Below are 21,684 nucleotides of genomic sequence, written 5' to 3'. Positions count from 1 at the left end.
GCAGGTACCTCAGGATCATCAAGTTGCCAAGCTACTGATTTGCTTTGCTCTCCCAGTCCGTTTTCTACACCACCCTAGGTGAGCTACATATTAGCATCATCACATAATATTCTTTGTAATATTTATTTTTGAAATTGTAATAATATTTTGCATATTATTGAATTGTAATATTGTTATTAAAAACATATTTGAGATATATTGTATTTAAAAAAAAATATAATTAAAATGTGTTCGTTCCGGCAGCGACGCAGCCGCGACGTTGCAACGAAACTGAAAAGGCAGTGTCCGCGACAATGCACTTTCCGTTCCGGCGAACTATGAGTGTCGCCGTCGGTTGTACGCCAATATGCAGAGAAAAATCCATTAGAAGGAAAGTGACGATGGATTCAAATTTCCTAATAAATGACAAATTTGCCCTTCTTAAAAATCTCATTTTGTCAACGAATTAACTATTGGGGCAAAATGCAATGGATTTTATATTTTCAAGGGGGGACTTTCTCCTTTTTATGTTTGTAGGGGGTTTAGTGCTAAAAATTAATTTTTCTTGGGGGGGAAGTGTTATTTGCCCAATAATTTATGTTCACTAGATATTTAAGATCAAATATGATAGTAGAGTGTAACTGAAAAGGGCAAATGTGACAACACATAAAAAAAAATCTATACTGATACCCACCAACCATACAGTTTTTTTAAACAATCCAACAGTTCAGATTGAATAGAATCTCTCTAGCTTTCAACCCTGCAATCAAGATAAAAAAAAAAAACAAGATATAGGACACTTTCAATAAATAATAGGGTAATAAATTATCAAAATTCCTTGAGCTAAAATCTAATTATAAAAAAATCCATCAAATATTTGAAGATTGTCTTTGAAGATCTTAAGAATTCGGCAGCCCCTTGCGGATGCCGACGTCGACGGATGGTGAGCAGCGACGGCATTTGTAGATTTTTTTGGTGAATTATCTGGCAAATTTTTCAGTGATATTTCGACAATTTTCAGATTATTTTTTTTATATTCTTAATAAAAGAAATTCATTCCATATTTTTCCCCAATTTTTGGAACGAAATTATATTAATTTTTCACTTTGGATAAAAAAAATGAAAATTTTCGAATGTGATAATTCCTCTTATAAATTTTATGTTACCGCTATAAGATTCTACTGACTAAATAGTAGGGCCTAATAACATTTTCGGTTGACATGATTCATACTTCTTCAAACTCCGCTACCCAGATTCGATCCCACCATTAAATGCTACTATTCTAATCCTACGAATCGAACACTCTACTAACTGAATAATTAATTAATTAGTAAATAATTATTTCAATCTCATCTAATCCAAACTTACTAATATAGGTAACCGAACGAGCCCTTACACTTGAACTAATTTACATTTTTTGAGAAATATTCCATTAAATAAAATAAAAAATAAAAATCCGTCAACAATCAAATCATAAGGGGGCAATGTAAGACGACAACAAATTTCAGGGAGTTTTATGTAATTACAAATACGCAAGGAGCTTTGTTTTGTAAATTAACATTAGTTTTATGGGTGTTTTGCTAATTCACGCCTAAAATAATAATAATGAGTTATTAGTACAAATCCCCTGTGTAATTCATAATTGCCGAAAAAAATCATCCGTTCAACTCGTAGGGGCCTTATTAACTTTAACTAATTTTTATGGGGATATGTTTGCAAATATTTTTAACATGAGGACTTTTTCAGCAATTAAAAATTACACAGGGTGATTCTTGCAAAACAAAAAAGCCCCTAATAATAATAAATGAGTACAGTTGGGGTGGGTGAGCCCCTCAAATTGATGGCTGCGCTGCACAAAGTCACGCAATCTCTCTCTCTCCTCTTTCTCTCTCTAAAATTAAAATAATACAAAAATAATTGACAGCCACAAAAAAAAAAGGGTGCTTTCAGCACAGCCACAAATGGAGATTTTGCTGCTTCTTCTCAACCAACTACTTGCTTTTGATACGCGCATAAAACCCAAACCCTTATCTCCCCCCATAAACGAGCGCCTCTAAATCGTCCACCAAACCCTCAAAAAAAGATTCCCTTCTTTCTTTATTTCTTCTTCTTTCTCACTCATCACTCCATAAAAATAAATTAATTATATTTTTTCTCTCTCCAATCTCCAATTTTCAAATCGACTGTTCCTGCGGATAATTAGCGGTTGCGATTTGAATAATTAGTTGTGTGTGTATTGAGATGAAGATACAGTGCGATGTGTGCGAGAAGGCGCCGGCGACGGTGATTTGCTGCGCGGATGAGGCGGCGCTGTGCGCCAAGTGTGACGTGGAGGTTCACGCCGCTAATAAACTTGCCAGCAAACATCAGAGGCTGCTTCTCGAATGTTTATCTAACAAGCTTCCTTCCTGTGATATTTGCCAAGTATGTCAATCCCTTTTTTTTTTTTTTTTTTTTTTTCTCATTATTTATTTGCCATGAAATGGAGATCTGAACAACCCGAAACCGGAAACCCGAAACCCGATGTTATTCGAATAATATAAAAATATCACTGATTAATCAAACCACCTTGCTCTGTTCTGTTTTTGTTTTTGAATCATTAGAAATTCGATAAATTAATAATTTTATTTAAATAATAATTTATCCCCATCCTGACTCGATAAAAATGTATTAAAATATTATTTCGATAATTTAATAATTCGCTAAATTAATAGATTTTTGCTAGTGCGGTCTGAATTATTTTATAGAGGTTTTATAAACTTAGATGTTATTGGAATAATATAAAATATCATTGATTAATTGGACCACCTTGTTTTGTTCTATTTTTAAATAAAGTAGAACTTCGATAAATTAATCCTCGATAAACTAATAACCTTGTTTAAATAGTAATTTCTCCTGGTCCTGACTAGATGATAACGTATTAAATTATTAGTTCAATAACTTAATATTTCGCCAAATTAATTGAATTTTGCTAGTCCCGACTTGTTTAAATAATAATTTATTCCGGTCCCGACTTGATGAAAACTTATTAATTATTAGTTCGATAATTTAATATTTTCCTAAATTAATAGAATTTTGTTAGTCCCGACTCGTTTAAATAATAATTTCTCCCAGCCCCGACTCGATGAAACATATTAAATTATTAGTTCGGTAATATTTCGCTAAATTAATAATTTTTTTCTAGTCCCGACTCGATTAAATATTAATTTCATCCGGTCCCGACTCAACCGTATCCATTATGAAGCATATTTAATAAAGCATACCTTTTTCCTTTGAGACGGTAGATCATATCAGTTACTGCAGAGCCTTCTTTGAATATTACTTAATTATCTTTTATTAAAAAAAAGTTACTTAATTATCTTTTATTGCATAATTTTTTTCATATTGCAACAAATCAAGAACCACTTGTAAAGCTTCTTTAATTTGTCAATCTATTTACTCGAACTCAAACAAGAATCGATCGGCACTCTCGGGTTAAAGAGAAAGAAACTGTGTATTAATAATTTCTCGAAACACACTCAAGTACCGAGTACTAATCTATATGTATTGTCTTTCTTGTGAAAATCGTGTAGGAGAAAACGGCATTTATATTCTGCGTTGAGGACAGAGCAATGTTTTGCAAAGATTGTGACGATGCAATTCATTCGGCAAATAGCCGCGCTGCTAACCACCAGCGATTCTTAGCTACTGGAATTAAAGTAGCTTTGAATAGCAGTTGTAATAAAGAAGCTTCTAAAAGTCAACTGGACCCGAAGCCGCCAAAGTCAAACGTACAACAACAACAACAACAACAACAGATTGGTCTGAAAACAACGCCGCACAATGTTTCTGCTGTCTCGTCGCCATCTTGGGCTGTTGACGATTTGCTTCAATTTTCGTATGACTCTTCAGACAAGGTAACATATTTTTAAATTAATTATATTTGTGACGAAAAATCTTATATTAATTTTCAATATATAATGACTTGGCCTTGAAATTTGAATGAAATTTCCGAAAGTCCACCTATTCTTTTTTCGTTTTTTTGTTCTAGGTTTTTCTATTTTTTCAACGTTCTTTTTTAATTGGGTCGAGATTTTTTCTTTTTCTCAAGAAAGTTCATGAATTTCGATGGGATTACGACAATCCCTTAATCTGATTGGTTTATTACGTTTCGACTTTATAAAATTATGGGTTTAATATTTTTTTTTCTTACAACATTTTTTGATTTGGATCAGAAATATTTTCGTACTTTCGAGATTTTTTTGCCCGAAAAATACAAATTTTAATGGGATCATTCCGATTTCGGATTTCTCCGTCGAAGCTTCGACCTTATGAATTTAATATTATGACAACAGTTGCAACATGATACTTACTACGTTATGGGCATACAGTAGAACCTCGATAAATTAATGCTCAATAAATTAATAACCTTGATTAAATAATAGTTTCTCTCGGTCCCGATTCGGTGAAAACGTCTTTAAATTATTAACTCGATAATTTAATAGAATTTCCCTAGTCCTGTCTGTATTAATTTATAGAGGTTTCACTGTAGTATTTTGAAAAATCTATCGTGATTATTAGGTCAGCATACTTTACATAATATTGATTATTTAAATTTGATTTAATCGTGTGCAGAAGGAGCAGCTCGATTTTAACGAGCTGGAGTGGCTAACGGAGATGAATCTGTTCGGCGAACAAGTTCCACAAGAGGCTTTAGACGCGGCAGAAGTACCGCAGCTACCGATGTCTCAATCCAATACCATGAACTCTTATTACAGAGCGCCAAAATACTATTCCCCGAACAAGAAACCTAGGATCGAAGACGACGACGAAGAGTTCTTCACGGTTCCCGATCTTGGTTGATTCTTCTTGATAATCGGATTTATTATTATTATTGCTGTGTATTATATAACTTTTGCACTTACAACTAAGGCTTAATGTAATAGTGAATTGGCTTAGTGAATGTTTTGGCATGCAAAAATGAGAATGATGGCATGCATGTAATAATAGCTGAATGGTATCTTTTGTTGTATTATGAAAATTTATTACCTAGTGATATTCTGTCACACATGCTTTTGTTGAAGTTGATTTTTTATGTTAGTATTTATTATTATTTTTTTCAATTAACTTGTTATGTTTTATCAATATATAGTATAAAATTGTAAATCATGTATCTATAAATTGTGACATTGATAATTTATTTTAATTCTAATTTTATTAAATATTAAAATATTTAGTTTTATATTATTTTGTCTATATGTATTCTTGATTCAACTAGTTTTTTCAAGTTACCAATTTTTTTTACTATTGTAACATATATCCAATACAAATGACTTGTGCTAATCTTTTGATAGCTATATCCAATCCAAATGACTTGTGCTAATCTTTTGATAGATGATAAAGCCTTGTGGTTTTTTTTAATAAATATCAAGGTTCTAAATATCGGTTATCGGGTCCGAGGCGGTTTGGGACCGCCACACGATAAATCGGTGCGACGGTGATTAATCAGTGATATATCAGAAATAAATCGGTTTTTTGATTTAGTGTAATATATTTCTAAATATTAACTATAAGTACTTTAACGTATAAAACAAAATTGAACTTGATTCGCTCCTCATCGTTTTTATATTCTAATCACATAACAAACATTTAGCATTAATAGTGAGATAGAGAATGCTGGATTGTTTTGTATTTTTGTTTTTCTAGGCCAGATTTTTCTTACGGGATCGCTGAATTTGGGTTTGATTGAAAGAGATAATGAGTTGGAATTGAAAAAAGAAATAATAATAAACACCCTATTTTCCTTCTAATAAAAAATAAATAAATAAAATTAGAAAAAAATATTTTTTCGATATGTCGCTCGAAGTTTGACCCGATATATCGATTTGACCCGCCACAGACCGCCTCACAGTCAAAAAACCAATTTTCAAAATTGACACACAAATATCGTAAAGGCTTACCGCCACCAATATGGCGGCCGATATATCGGCCGCCACAACCAATACTTAGAACACTGATAAATATATGCCCCCACCAATGTAAATGAATTACAGAAGCTTTTGGCTTTCTATAAATTTCCACTTCTCGCAAAGCAATATCACTCATTTATGCTTGTTAATAATATACGTATTTATATTTTTATGATTAATAGGATTATTTTATAACACGTAAGCACGACGTTTGCTTGATAAGAATTTGCTATTTTTTTTTTCTATTTTATATTACGGAAATTTAGATCCTTAATACTATTGTCAAAAAGATAAACGAGAATGATGAGCGAATACTTTGGTATTTTATACGCTACTCTTTTTTCAAAGGATATGATGGATTTGTGTGCATACATTTATAATTCATATATTTGCTGAATTGTTGTTGAAATATATATGTGCAAGCTTGTGTGCGAATACTTCGGTATTTTATACGCTATCATTTTTCAAAGGATATGATGGTTTTGTGTATATACATATATAATTAATATATTTGCTGAATTGCCGTTGAAATTTATGTTGGGATTTTTAATAAAAATAACATTTTATTAAATATTTTTTTTGACCAATTTATGAGATCATTTAGAGCAATATTTTGAAACCTCCAAAGACTTTATTTTGTCACATAAAACCTCAATATTTTCTTTTAATTCTATATTAAATAGAGGTTTTATGGTGGTCATGTTTTATACTATAAAAAGGGGGACTTTGTGGTTTTGCAACGTAGTAGAGTGAAGCGAAAAAGAAACACTTTTCTTCTATACTATATACATATATTTAGAGCTCTTGTTGTGTGTCGGGTGTAAGCTTCTACTTCACTCGAACGTGCAATTTCGGTGAAGTTACAGCGGAGAGATAGGCTGGGCTGTTGTATCCCATAGGCAACACGATCGGAACCTTTTTGCACCTCATTAGAGAAGGGGTCGTGAAATTCGTCTTAAGAGAGCGACCTAGTCCGCGCCTCACCTTGCCTATCTCCACTATTATCGTGGTTTTTATTGCAGCAACTTGTTACCTATAAAATTAGAGAATAAATGGAGTCCAAGCCTCATCCACAAGTTTTATGATCAATCGTCAAATTGCAGCCGTGGTTCCAACAATATATTTGCAAGCTTGTGCTATAAGCAAATGCTAATTCTAACAGATTTGTGGGTCGACTTAGAGGCCAAGATATTAACTTCGAACATGATGCTCATCGAGTAAAAGACATAATAATCTCAGTTGAAGGTCGATATAGAGACTATGAGATTAACTCCGAGCCTGATGCTCGTGGAGTTAGATAAATAATAGTCTCCGTTTAAAGTCGATTTAGAGACTATCGTATTAACTTCGGCATAGTACTCGTAGAGTTTAACAGAGACCGTATAGTGGTCATAAATATAACTCCGAGCTAAAAAACTTGTTGAGTCATGCCGTTGGAATTCCCATCAAGTAAATCAAATATAGCTTCGAGCCTAAGCTCGCTGAAACAAGAAAGTCGATTTAGAGGCTAAATTGATAATGTAACTCCGAGTCTAAATCGTTGAAACAAGAAAATTGATTTAGAGGCTAAATCCCGAATATAACTCCGAGCTGAAGCTCGTTGAGTCAAGACGTAATAATATTCGTCAAAAAATGATTTAAAGGCTAAGGCCGTAAAAAAAAAAAAAATATCCCAGCGTGAAGCTCGTTGAGTTAATACGAGGTAATATCCGTCAAAAGCCAATTTAAAGGAAAAAGATCGGAATATAACTCCAGCCTAAAGCTCGAAGACGTAGTAAGACCCACCAAGAGCCAATTTAGAGGCTATTAACAGTAAGCCCAAACTCAAGCGGTTTTGGGGTTATTTTGCACCCACTGTACATATATCTCTCTCTCGAAATGTGTGATTCCCGTGATTGATGTATTTTGAGTGTATCCACGTATAGTTTCTCTTGGATGCCGGATGGTGTGATTCCCAATATCAAGTCATTTTGAGTATGTTGGCATCAAAATTGAAATTAAATTTACGAATTAATGACCTAGATAAATTGGTTATTAATTCAGATCTCGATTAAAAGGCCACAAAAAATTTGGGCTTGTATCAATTTTTTTAGATTAAGTTACAAATTAATAACCCAAATAAATCGGATACTAATTTGGATCTCAAATCATAGCCCGTGGGCTTTATGTGGAAGTTCACACTATATTTGTACTTCACAAATGTGTTATGTGAGTTAACCCAAAATAAACACTAGATCCTTACTTATTCGGGTTAGTCATTCGGCCTTATAAAAGCTAGCTCACATGAATTTGCAAGTGTCCAAGTCCACCGGCCAAATTTCAAGTCGAGAAACCCTAAATCGAGCCTATAAAAGGAGGTATCAAACACATACAAATGGGAGGGGACAAGGACATCAAGCATCAAGCTAGGCGTACATCAAGCACTCAAAAGCTCTCAAGTCTCGAGCTCTTGCCCCGACGAAGAACAACAACCGCGGAGGTTCTACCTCTTCATCAAGGCGCCATATCCACAAAGACCTAGAAATCCCCAAATGGATTTCTAGATATCCATATCTACTTCCGCAAATCAAGGAATGAATCACGCTTTCAATTCAAGAACAAGTTTCGGCCCTTGGATTAAATCTAGGAGATGAATAAGAGGAATCAACAAAGATTGTAACCATTTCGTTTTGATTAAATATATTTATTTGTTCCTATTTTTTCTTGTCTTGTAATTTATTTTGCAGACATTTAAATTTGAGGTTAACAGAGTATACTCCCATGTACATATCTCCAATCTCCATTAGAGGATAGATTCCTAAGGTCGAGTTGAATTTTGATCACGCGTACATGATGAACATGACAAATATGATATTACATACGCGTGCATAATAAAATACATTCAAGTGCGATATTGTGCAAGGTACAAAATTAAAAAATAATGTCACATCCCGTTGAGATAATAGATGGCCCCGAAAGTGCAATATGAAATTATAAAATTTTTATTTCCATGGACGTATCTTTTTGAAAGATTGCCTCTTTTCTCAGCTACATTTTTCACTTTTTACAAAGGATAACGCGGTTTGTTAAATAAGCTTATTATTTTCTGATTAGTGCGTATTAAAAAATCAGGATACCTTGTGATTGGCACAATGAAAAGAAAAAATTGCCAGTATATATAAAATATAATGGCTTCTAAAACCTCCACCAGTTAGCACAAGTCTTTGTTGGCTGCTGGCATTAAATTTGTCAAGTTTGTGGAAAAAACAGAGAAATTGGACTACACTTTTTTTTAGGATAAATTATACCCGCACCCTTGAGGTATGCTTATCGATAATTATACTCATCCCCGAAACATAGTTAGAAACTATAATGGGATAATGTGCATTGGATACATTATTCCGATAGAGTTCTAACGGACTATTACTTTTAGATAATGGTAGAGACAACATAGAGTTAGGGGGTAACATAGTTCCCCCAACATTTCTTAAGTCACCCATAGCTTTTTATTGTCTCCACCACTTCTTGAAACTAGTAGTATATTAGAATTCTATCGAAATAACATATCAAATGCATTATCCCATTAGAGCTTCTAACAATGTTTTAGGAGTGTGATATGTAATTATCGATATCTCAGGGACCTTAAAGTTATTTAAACATATATGTGGATGTAATTTACCTTCTTTTTTTTTTCTTTTTTTTTTTACATCAACACTTTGGAAAAATAAAACCAAGAGTGAAGACTATGAAATAATCAAGTAAAGAGAACGGGTAAAATTTCTGAGGCTATCATTAAAAAGAAAAGAGAGAGATTCTTTTGTCTGCCACTTAATTAATTTATCTATTTGCGAAGGTCATTTGTTGCACTCAATTATCTCATTCTCAAGTCTCACTAAAATATTCTAACTTTTTATTATTAATTCTTACTTCTTTATTATTTTTAGGGTAAATTACACCTATACCCTTGAGTTATGCTGAAATAAATTTAAGGTTCTTGTAGTATTGATAATTACAACCACTCCCCGAAACATTGTTAGAAACTCTAATGGCCGAATAATGCATTTGATACGTTATTCCGATAAAAATTCTAACGAACTATTAGTTTCAGGAAGTGGTGGAGACAACATAGAGCTAGGGGTGATTTAAAAAATGTTGGAGGAGCCATGTCACCCCCTAGTTCGATGTTGTTTCTATCACTTCCTGAAACTAATAGTCCGTTAGAAATCTATCGGAATCACGTATCTAATGCATTATCCCGTTACAATTTCTAATGATGTTTCAGGGGTGAGTGTAATTATCGATACCACAGGGACCTCAATGTTATTTTAGCAAACCTCAGGGGTGTGGGTGCAATTTACCCGTTAATTTATCTATTTGCGAAGGTCATTTGTTGCACTCAATTAGATTCTCACTAAAAATATTCTGACTTTTTATTATTAATTCTTAATTCTTTATAATTTTTAGGGTAAATTACACCTGCACCCTGAAATATGCTGAACTAACTTTAAGGTCTATGTGGTATTGATAATTATAATCACCCCCTGAAATATTGTTAGAAACTCTAATGGGATAATGCATTTGATACGTTATTCCGATAAAATTATAACGAACTATTAGTTTCAGGAAGTGGTGGAGACAACCTAGAGCTAGGGGTGATTTAAGAAATGTTGGGGGAGCCATGTTACCCCCTAACTCGATGTTGTCTCCACCACTTCCTGAAACTAATAGTCCGTTAGAAATCTATCTGAATCACATATCTAATGCATTATTCCGTTACAGTTTTAACGATGTTTCAGGGGAGTGATTGTAATTACCGATACTATAGAGACCTTAAAACTATTTTAACATACCTCAGGGGTGTAGGTATAATTTACCCTACTTTCTTTTTTATGTGTTTTCCCTTTATAAATTTCAACCGAAACTATATACAAATCATAAACTCAAGACTTTTGTCTTTGCATTCAAGAATTGGATAACTCTCTTCTCTATACAGATATCACCATTGTATTTTACAGCCATGGAGAAAACTTGCTATTACATTCTTGCATGTACATCAGTCCTACTCCAAATATCGTGTTCTTGCGTAGCCGTAAAAAAATCAACCACCCCCGCCGTAGATCAATTCTCTCTCTTCGTTCTTAAATCACACGTCAATTTGGACCCTTATGGTATTATTACAAGCAACTGGACCAATTCGAGCTCTATCTGTAGCTGGATTGGCGTCACCTGCGATTTGCGCAACCATCGAGTGACTGCATTGAATATTTCCCACATGAGTCTCTCGGGCACAATTCCACCACAAATAGAAAACCTCTCCTTCCTTGTTTCACTCGATCTTAGTTTCAACCTTTTCAGTGGTGTTATTCCTCAACAATTGTCTCTTCTACACAGATTGAAGTTTATCTCCTTACAAAATAATAGCTTTACCGGTTTCATCCCGAGTTCCCTCTCTAATCTGACAAATCTACGAGTTGTTGATTTTTCTTTGAATTCTCTTCAAGGAAATATTCCACATGTGTTAGGGAGGCTTCACAATCTGCACACTTTAAACATGGACTACAATCATCTCTCCGGTCATATACCGTCATCCGTATTTAACCTGTCGGCCTTGAAAGTTATATCTTTCCGAGGAAACGAATTGACTGGCAGCATTCCAAGTGACTTGTGTAGTAAACTTCCACTTCTTCAAGAAATTGACCTATATTTCAACAAGTTGAGTGGCGAACTTCCGTTAAATCTATCCGAATGTTCACAACTTCGATTGGTATCACTGTCCGACAACTTATTTAGTGGGAAGATACCTAGAGAGATTGTCAAGCTAAAATTTCTTCGGATATTACATCTCGCGAACAACAATTTAAATGGTACGATACCTCACATTCTTGTTGAACAAGGTTGATATAGTTTTACATTTCTTGTTTAAATACAATGTCATTATAATTGACATTGATTTTCTCTTTCTTCTTTAATTTCAAGCTCCATCACAATTTCATTCAAGAAAGTTGGAAACCTCTTATCATGATGATTATATATTTTTGTAAGAGCTTTTGGTTTGTTGGTGTTCCATAGGTGTTATCCCGTTCGAGATTGGGAATCTTCAGAACCTGACTGAATTTGCCATTGATCAAAACCAGATTAGTGGTACAATTCCCCTCAGTATCTTCAATATTTCTTCTCTCCAGCTTTTACGACTATATCACAATCATCTGTACGGAAACCTTCCAAAAGATATCGGGAATCTTACAAAACTCAACGAATTGGATATCTCAGTCAACAATTTATCAGGTAAGACTTGTGTTAGAATTATTTCGTGCAAATATTGTAATTTGTGTCAAAATAATTCTAGAATCAGTTTTAGTTACTGTTTTGTTAAGTGTTGCAACGGTTGATAAAACAGTAATTAAAACGACACAAATTTTTATGTGGTTCGGATAGAAACGTATCCTAATCCATGGGGACCTGCAAACGAAATTTACTAACTTCATTTTTACGAATACAATAATAGGACTTATTCAAAATGCAAAGACTTCTCTTTGTTGACGTCGTTTTTGTGTACTACTCGAAATTATAATTGGTTCTCCATTCTGCACAGTTGAACTCCCTTTAACGCTGAAACCTCAGTCGGCGGATCGACCTCTTCCCGAGAGTCTTCTAAGCTCTCCTGAAGAACCGATCTTCTTTTCTAAGCAAAGTTTGAATCTTGATTTTTCTTATGAAAAACTCTCTTTGAGAGAGCAGCAAAAGTAAGACTAGAAAAAATAATTTATGTTAGAGATTCTTAATCACGTAGGAGATATATTAAGATATGGAAGATTTTATTTTTTCCTTATAAACCAACTACTCTCATATAAAACAAATTACCAATAAATAACATTTAATACAATAAAATAATAAGTTCCCTTCTTGGATTCACCCGCCCAAACATGTGTAATATACTCCCTCGGTCCTAATTTAAATGTCGTTTTGAGTTGTTTTGCACATATTAAGAAAATCAATAAATGTGCTTAGATTATAGTAAAAAAAAATTGATACAATAACTAAAATATCCTCGACGTTAATTGATTCTCAACTAATTAAATAGGAGTGATTAAGGGTAAAATTGAAAACAATGCAATTAATGCTTCATTGAAAATCTAAAATAACAAATAATTTGGAAAAAAAGTTTCTCTAAAAAGACATATAATATGAGACAGAGGGAGTATGCGTTAAAAAATTCCCCCCTTCTCTCAAGTCTCCTAATGAGATAAATATTGAATTTTTATTTTATATTATCCCCACATGAAATTAGAATTCAAATAGGATTCTAGCAACTTTCAATATTATTACTTTCTTTATAGTTGCAATGTTTAATTTTTAATTTTTTTTTATCTTGACAGGTGGTTTACCGCGAGAAATTGGCAAAATTTACCAACTGAAAATATTACAATTATACTCCAATTTCTTCACTGGTTTTATTCCATTAGTGCTCTTTAACATGTCAAATCTTATAGATATTGATCTTTCAGAAAATAGTCTGTCAGGCAGTCTTCCAACTAATTTAGGTCACGGATTATCTGTTCTTGAGACATTTTATCTCCATACAAACTACCTCACTGGAACAATACCCGATTCCATCACTAATTGTTCTAAACTCAGAATTCTCCAACTCGCTTTAAACCAGTTCACTGGTTTTGTACCTCATTTGCTAGGTAACCTAAGACATCTTGAATATATAACCCTAGCCGTCAACAATCTAAGGACCGAATCAACTTCTTCGGAATTGAGCTTCATAACTTCCTTGACAAATTGCAGATCATTAAGAGTGCTCGCAATTGGTGATAATCCTTTAGGTGGCATCCTTCCAGCTTCCATTGGGAATTTGTCTACCTCGCTGCAATATTTATATGTCTACAATTGTAACATTAATGGGGTCATTCCTGCAGAAGTCGGTAATTTAAGCAGCCTTGTGAAACTTTCTTTACACATGAACGGGTTGTCTGGTAACATTCCACTTACTATCAACTATTTGCAGAAGCTTCAAGGATTATATTTATATAACAATAATATGAGAGGTTCCATTCCAGAGGGTCTTTGTGATTTACACAGCTTGGTTGATTTATATTTAAGCCAAAATAATTTTTTCGGTCCAATACCCGAATGTTTAGGAAATATCACATCTTTAAGAGATCTGTCTCTAGAATCTAACATGCTGACTTCAAGCATACCATCAAGTATATGGCGCCTCACGGATTTGATGTATTTAGACTTCTCGTCAAATTCTTTGATTGGATTTCTACCTCCAGAAATTGGTAATTTATTGAAAACAATTCTAATCAATCTATCAATGAACCAGCTTTCGGAGTCTATTCCAAGCACAATTGAAAATTTAATATCTTTGAATGCTCTGTCTTTGGCACATAATCTACTGAAAGGTTCTATTCCCGATTCCGTGGGGAGGATGATCAGTTTGATAAGTATAGACTTGTCTTACAATAGCCTCTCCGGCTCAATCCCAAAGTCTTTTGAAAAACTTCAATACCTGGACTACCTTAATGTCTCTTTTAATGCTCTAAGAGGAGAAATTCCCACTGGGGGTCCTTTCGTAAACTTCACTATCGAGTCTTTTAAAGGGAATGATGCATTATGTGGAATTCCAAGGTTCAATGTACCACTTTGCAACAATAATGTTTCCAAACACATGCCAAGGATGAAAAATGTGCGCTTAGCTTTATTTATTGTTAGTGGGGTTGTTTTATTGATCTCGCTTCTCTCTTTGGCCTTCATTTTCGTAAGATACAAAAGAAAAAATCAGGCAATCAATGGAATTGACGGGTTGGTTCCCACTGTACCAGAAAGAATTTCGTATTACGAACTCCTACAAGCAACTGAACACTTCAGTGAGACGAATTTAATAGGCATGGGGAGTTTTGGTTCTGTGTACAAAGCCGTTCGAAGAGATGGGAAGATTTTCGCTGTCAAGGTCTTCAATTCGCTGTCGGAAGCTGCTTGTATAAGCTTCGGAGTCGAATGTGAAGTATTGCGCAACATTCGTCACAGAAATCTTACCAACGTCATTAGCAGTTGCTCAAACGAGGATTTCAAGGCACTGGTACTTCAATACATGCCAAATGGGAACCTCGACAAATGGCTATATTCCCACAACTATTGCTTGGATCTCATGCAAAGATTGAACATAATGATCGATGTTGCATGTGCGTTAGAATATCTTCACCATGGCTATTCGATTCTCATTGTTCATTGCGATTTGAAGCCAAGCAATGTATTGTTAGACGAAGAGATGGTTGCCCACGTGAGTGATTTCGGGATAGCAAAATTGTTGGGCGAAGGTGAGAGCACTATGCACACCAACACCCTAGCAACAATGGGTTACATTGCACCAGGTTAGTTAATATTCTCACTTCAACCCATGTCATTTTTATATATTATCAATTGGATTTCACTTTTGATCATTTACTGCATTATACAATATTATTGTTGTTTACAGAGTATGGTTTGGAAGGGCTAGTTTCGACAAGGTGTGATGTTTATAGCTATGGAGTGATGGTGATGGAAACTTTTACGAGAAAAAAACCGAGTGATGATATGTTTGATGGAGATTTAACCTTAAAGAATTGGGTTCAAAGCTCACTTAATAACGAGTCATCAATTGAGGTTATAGATGCCAATTTATTGAATACAGAAAACGAACAAGGCTTTGAAAAAAACGTGCAATGTGTGTCTTCAGTACTAGATTTGGCTTTGAAGTGTTGTGCGGAATCTTCTGGTGATAGAATAGACATAAAAGAAGTTCTAACAGAGCTGCAAAAAATCAAAGGTCGATTTTCCCGTAGTGATTAGGCCTGAAACAGAAGATTATGCCCAAGTACTATATATATATATATATATATATATATATATATATATATATATATATATATATATATATATATATATTAATTTGAATAAGTTTTTTTGTAATGTGAATCAGTTATAGTATGATGGAAACTCTTCCGGTGTTTAGTTTTGTACTTAGATTTTGGAAATATACTTTTGCCTTATTGAATTCAGGTTCGTGTTCTCTAATAAAAAGAGACTAATCCTTTACCCAAACCAGACAAAACTAAATCAAGTTTCTGAAATTTGAGGCAAATTCAGAGAAGTTTCTTCATTATTCAGGATTTGAGCTAGGTTCCAACTAATATGCAGGACATATAATCAAATCAAAATAAACACGGAGAAAAATTATCATCAACCCAAAAGTATATACTATTCATTGTAACTCACCTTGTCGTCGAGCTTTCCATCTGAGTCGTTGATTATACTAGACCTTTCCAACTTGGAAATCGACAGAAGGAAAATTCAAACAAGGACAAAACTAGAGATGCCAGCAAAGTATAACCATTACGTTACAATATATGTTAGAGAAACATATCTGAGTTTGTGGTCAACAGAACAATCCTCATTAAAGCATTTCCACAAACAAGTGGAACTCGTAAGGAATTGTAAGTCGTAATTTTTTTTCTTTAAAATGTTATCAATATTAATATATTAAATAATTTACACATATTTATGAGACATTGATTTGTACTAAGTAAGAAATATATAGCATTGAAAAATCTACAACTAAACAACAAATGTTCTATGATTTACATGCTAAAATTTAAAATCTAATAGTAAATGGACTTTCAAAATTTTAACACAATAAAAGCAAAATATTTAGTATTAAAAGTCAAAAGAGCGTGATTTATCATTCTTTTATTTGTAATACTCATTAATATAAATATTTATTATTATTTTATAGAATGAATAAAGAATAAAAAATAAAGATCGAATATAAATTCACGAGCGATGTCAATTGATGGCAATCGACACATCAGAGTAAATCAAATTAAATATTGAGCAAAAAAAAAAAGGATCACAATAAAACTGTCTTGAATCTATCTCCAACTTTAAAATATAATTATATTTATAAAGTATAATAAAAATATTAGCAATTTTATTTAATACTGTTGAGAAGTGAGTCCACAAATGAATTTCGTGATGTGGGCCCAAACTTTTAATTCTAGCAGCCCAAATCAAGGAATTTGGCCCAAGCAACTTAAGCCCACTATCCAAGTCTAATCTGATCTTGATCGTCCGTCTTGTATGATTGATCTTGGACGTTCATTTGCTCTCCCTTACTCTCCTCCCTCTCAACACTAACAGCTCATTCAGCTGTGTGCTTCTCTCTCTTTTTGTCTCCTTCTCTCTCTAGTACCTTCGTCATCCTTGTCTCTTTCACAGAATTAGCATGGAAAATAGGTTAAGCATAACACATAAGATTTTGCATTCTAACAAATTTAAACATAACTTGATCACCTTTCATAATCCTTTGGCAAACATGTCCCAATTACCATGCAAACCACTATCCTCTAACACAATAAAAGACAATAAGTTACTACTCAAATTAGGAACATGCCTAACATTTTTTAAGTAGAAGTTCAAAACCAAATTCAAACTTAAGGCAAATAGTTCCAATTTAAATTACATTTATACCACTGCTATCAACAATGGACACATTACCATTTTTCAATTTCATATAGGATGAGAATAAGAGCCTTTTAGGGGTCATATGCTCTGTGCATGTAGAATCAAAGATCCAATCATAGAGAGATAAAATAACTTAATTCACATAATCACCAATCATGAACACATCACCAAGATTATCAGTTACAACATTAGGTTGTGCTTTCCATAGTTGTAATATTTTGTGCTTTTAACTTTGTTCTTACTCCTCACATTGCTCTTTTTAGGTTTTTTAAAAGAGTGATTTTGGTTATTATTACTTGAAGAAGCCTTGTTTTGAAACTTGTTTTTAGGCTTTCCTTTCCTTGTTTTCAAAGCGTCAGCTTTAACATCTCAATGTTCTTTCTGAGCTACAGTTAACTGATTTTCGTGAGATAGAAGAATTGCCTGATTGGTTATTCGGGAACAATAACTTTTCTTCGATAGAGACAATAACACTAGTCGAATGCAACAAGTTGCGATATCTGCAGTCTCGGGAAGCCATGCTACGTCTCACCAACTTAACGAAGTTAGTCATCCTCAATTGTCCGATGTGATGTAAATATAAAAGGTGGAGATGGCTATAAATGTAAGTATACTAATTATTGGATTTACCATTTTCTTTTCTTTGATATCTCCTGTATAAATTGAGTTGTATTCTTTATCCCAAATAGATGTTATCCAAACATGAAAGCTTTCAACTGCAGTTCATTAATATTATTCTTTATTTAGTCTATACCTACTATAAAAGTATGAATAATTGGTAATGGTTTCTTCCCTTTTTTGTGTGTCCAATATTACCCTTCGCCCAATAACTTATTTGGTGGATAATATGGTAAATATACATTACAATAACAATAACAAACTAAAAAAAAACGCCACTTCTATGATATAATATTAAATAATAATAATTATTTTACTTGTCCACTATCATTTTAATGATAATTATATTTTGTGTTAAAACAAGTAATTAGTTAATACATATTAATTAGAATAATTATTACTATGAAATAATATTAAATAATTATACTTATTTTACTTGCCCACTACACTTTTAATGATGATTATTTTTTGCCGGTTACAATCAAGTAATTTGTTAATACATATTAATTAGGATAATTATTAATGCAATATTAATTGAACTATTAGGATTCTTGAATGGAAAAGGGGCATCCAATTCCACCGGAATGTTAAACTTAATTAGAGTATTAGACAAGTCAATTATACAACAAAGCCCATGCAATTCCCCTCAATAATTTGCATAAAGGTTACATTCATGACACACGTTTTGATTAAACTAAAAAAAAAACAAAAAAACAGACCCTTCAATATATCATGTAATTCCAAATATATATAATGTGTGTGTATATATATAATGTATGAATATTATGAGATAGTAAATAATCGTATGATGTTTATTAGGAGACTCATCAAAGAGGCAACAAAATGAAGAAAATAAGGTTATTTAAATTCTTCCATCTTTGTTCTTGCAATAGCCTCTACAATGTTTAATTCCCCATGAAGATACTTTATCTTGTTTAAAGTGTAAATTTAATAACTATTAATCCAATTTATCATTCTTTATTCCTTAATTTTTTCTTTATGTTTGTCTGTAGATCTCGAATACAAATTCGATGAAACCTTCTATTTGACTCATAATGGGTGGATGAATAGTGCATCCTTAATATTTTCATTTTTTTTTTTACAATTACATCACTTCTAATTCTAATTGCATTATTTATTTTGATTCTCCGATAGCCGCCTCAGATCATAATATGGAATTGGTTCACCATCAAAGAGTACATGATCGTTATTTTTTATAATCTATTATTATCTATTATTACACTATTAGAATTAACTAAATTACCTTATTCGAAAAACCTTTATTTATGATACAATTTTCAAATCTACAATAATAATTATATTTTAGTATGTTATTTTCAATTTGTATTAGTACAAAGTTCGTATTTTAGTGTATCAGTTTTAATGCCTCGATGTGTTCATTTATTGGAATATAAAATTTAAATACAATTTTTGGCTTCAATCTGCTGGTTATTCGACATGGAGTGCTAAAATTGAAGATTATGTTCACCCGATCATTTATTTTCAACGACATTATTTTGCATGAGATGATCCCGACTCATTGATCTATATAGTGGTTTCCTGGAGGAATTCCAGACTGCATGCTTATTTATAGTATACATTTCAAAGTCTGACACGCACTTTGGATAGGAATAAATTTATTTTGGATTCGAGGTTAGCCATTTGGACTTCAAACGACCGTTCTCCAAATATGGAAAAGTTGAACGTGTTCACGTGAAATCTGGTAATAGATGATTTCATTTTTCATTCCGGTTTTTTTATGTATTACTTGAACTGTAGTTGTTGGATTATATTTAATTTTTTTTTCTTAAAATTGAGGATGGTTCTTAAGTTTCTTCTATGTTACACTTGATTAATCTTAAATATCCATAACTATTAACAAACAACAATATTATACAATTTATGCCAAATTTGTAATTACGAGGAGTGATATTCTTTTTACAGTTGTGGAGGGATACCCAATGTATTAGTTACACATTACTTACATTTTCATGATACATGTGGGCAATGAATTTTCAATGAAGAAAATATTGAAATAAAAATCAAAATAGATTGTTGAATCACTCCATTATTTTATAATGATTATTAAACCAAATGAAAAATAATTTCGATCAAAGACCACAATATTGTTAAATAAAATGAAATTCCCTTTTTTACGATACGTTTAATCGTCAATGAGAAATTGTATCTGAGGGCTTGCGAAGTTCGAGGTTCACTAAATCTCGAGTCCAGATTCAGTGAATTTTTTCTCAAACTCATCAACACCTCGCCTGCAATTTCAACCTGTATCTACAGCCCCAACTCTCCGATGTGAAACCCTTAATATCCCACCAATGTCTCCCATCAAAGCCGCAACTCCGATCAACAAATTTATTGAAACACAATAATACAATACATAACCAGAAATGTCCCCAAATTCTTGCACCATTCTGCCACAACATTGTGCTTTTTGATTGTTTGTCAATTTCAATGGTGGTATTTGTGAAGTTTCAATAAAAGGGTGACATTGAATAAATAAAATTTTATTGTTTAATATTCTTAATTTATTTAATGTTAATAGTCATGTATTGTGTAATATTCTTCATTTATTCAGTGTTAGCAGTCATGTTTTAGTTTTTGAATTAAATTTTTTTTATCCCATAATATTAATTTGAATAAAACAGGTTAAAAACGTTTTGCACCCGTGATTTATAGCCTATGTAACCCTTAACCCTCCCTTTTTTTTTTGGCCAAACTCCTTTTATTACATTAAATACTAATGAAAGTATAAGGGGGTCTGGTTAAAAACATCGTGGGCCTAACACAAGGAAAACACTACCCCTAAGAGATCAGGAATAAAAACGGACCAAAAAAAAAAAAAACCCTGCTACAATATTACACAAAAGCCCCAAAAGTGGGTAAGAAAATAAATAACTAAAAGAATATGCCTATGTTGATTATTGTAACTCAAATATAAAAAAGGCTCCATATGGGGTTGGAAATGCCAATATCTGAAATATCTCACCACGACCTTAAATTATTCAAGTTTTGCGCTCTTCTCCTACGTTGAGATTGATCCATATTCATCTAGAGTTTCTGCGACTGCATTCCAATCCTTATGGTCGCAAGTCCTATATCACAAAAACATCACATCGATATGCAATCAATACTGACCTAAGAAGGTCGTTTGCCGAAAATAATTAATGAAGGTGATAGTGATTATGCGCCCATGCCGCAAGGGGATCGGCAACCGATTTTTTTTGTCTCTACACACGTGAGCACTTGAAAGCTGTTGCATAAGATTAACACATTGATTATTTTGCATCAAGTATTTTACATCTTAAGTTTTAAAAAATAATAATAAATGAAATAATTGAAAAATAATTCACATAATTTATCAAAAATATCAATTGAAAAGTCAATGCAGTATTTGAAATTGTAAAAGTGTATATTTTTTGGGATAATAAATAGCATAACCATACAATAATTATTGGATCATATAGAATTTAAAATAACTAATATTAAATTATTGAAAAAACATTGTTAATAATATATATTATATAATAATGAATGAAAATATATTTTCAGAAATTAATGAATTAAAATAAATAAAAATACTTAAGTTTGTTCAATAACTTACTTCTTAGTGTTTTTAAAATTTTATTTGTTACAA

The 21,684-nt window shown here is 32.6% G+C and overlaps 2 protein-coding genes across 2 annotated transcripts; both read left to right on the top strand.

The window, feature by feature from the left end:
* Window positions 1-1,846: 1,846 nt before the first annotated feature.
* On the top strand, window positions 1,847-5,026 carry LOC105958033 (B-box zinc finger protein 25). The gene is made up of 3 exons (XM_012982032.2): window positions 1,847-2,403; window positions 3,552-3,875; window positions 4,594-5,026. The coding sequence occupies exons 1-3, from the start codon at window positions 2,221-2,223 to the stop codon at window positions 4,819-4,821; spliced, it is 735 nt and encodes a 244-aa protein (XP_012837486.1). The 5' UTR covers window positions 1,847-2,220; the 3' UTR covers window positions 4,822-5,026.
* Window positions 5,027-10,846: 5,820 nt separating this feature from the next.
* Window positions 10,847-15,766, top strand: LOC105958019 (uncharacterized). Its single transcript, XM_088820961.1, has 4 exons — window positions 10,847-11,770; window positions 11,976-12,191; window positions 13,283-15,286; window positions 15,391-15,766. The coding sequence occupies exons 1-4, from the start codon at window positions 10,924-10,926 to the stop codon at window positions 15,741-15,743; spliced, it is 3,420 nt and encodes a 1,139-aa protein (XP_088677087.1). The 5' UTR covers window positions 10,847-10,923; the 3' UTR covers window positions 15,744-15,766.
* The last annotated feature ends 5,918 nt before the right edge of the window (window positions 15,767-21,684 follow it).

The sequence above is a fragment of the Erythranthe guttata genome, chromosome 7 (genome assembly GCF_056151865.1).
Source record: "Erythranthe guttata isolate IM_541 chromosome 7, IM_541, whole genome shotgun sequence".
NCBI classification, from domain to species: domain Eukaryota; kingdom Viridiplantae; phylum Streptophyta; class Magnoliopsida; order Lamiales; family Phrymaceae; genus Erythranthe; species Erythranthe guttata.
Note: the sequence above shows the minus strand (reverse complement) of the source record. Positions and strands in the feature narration are given on the sequence as shown.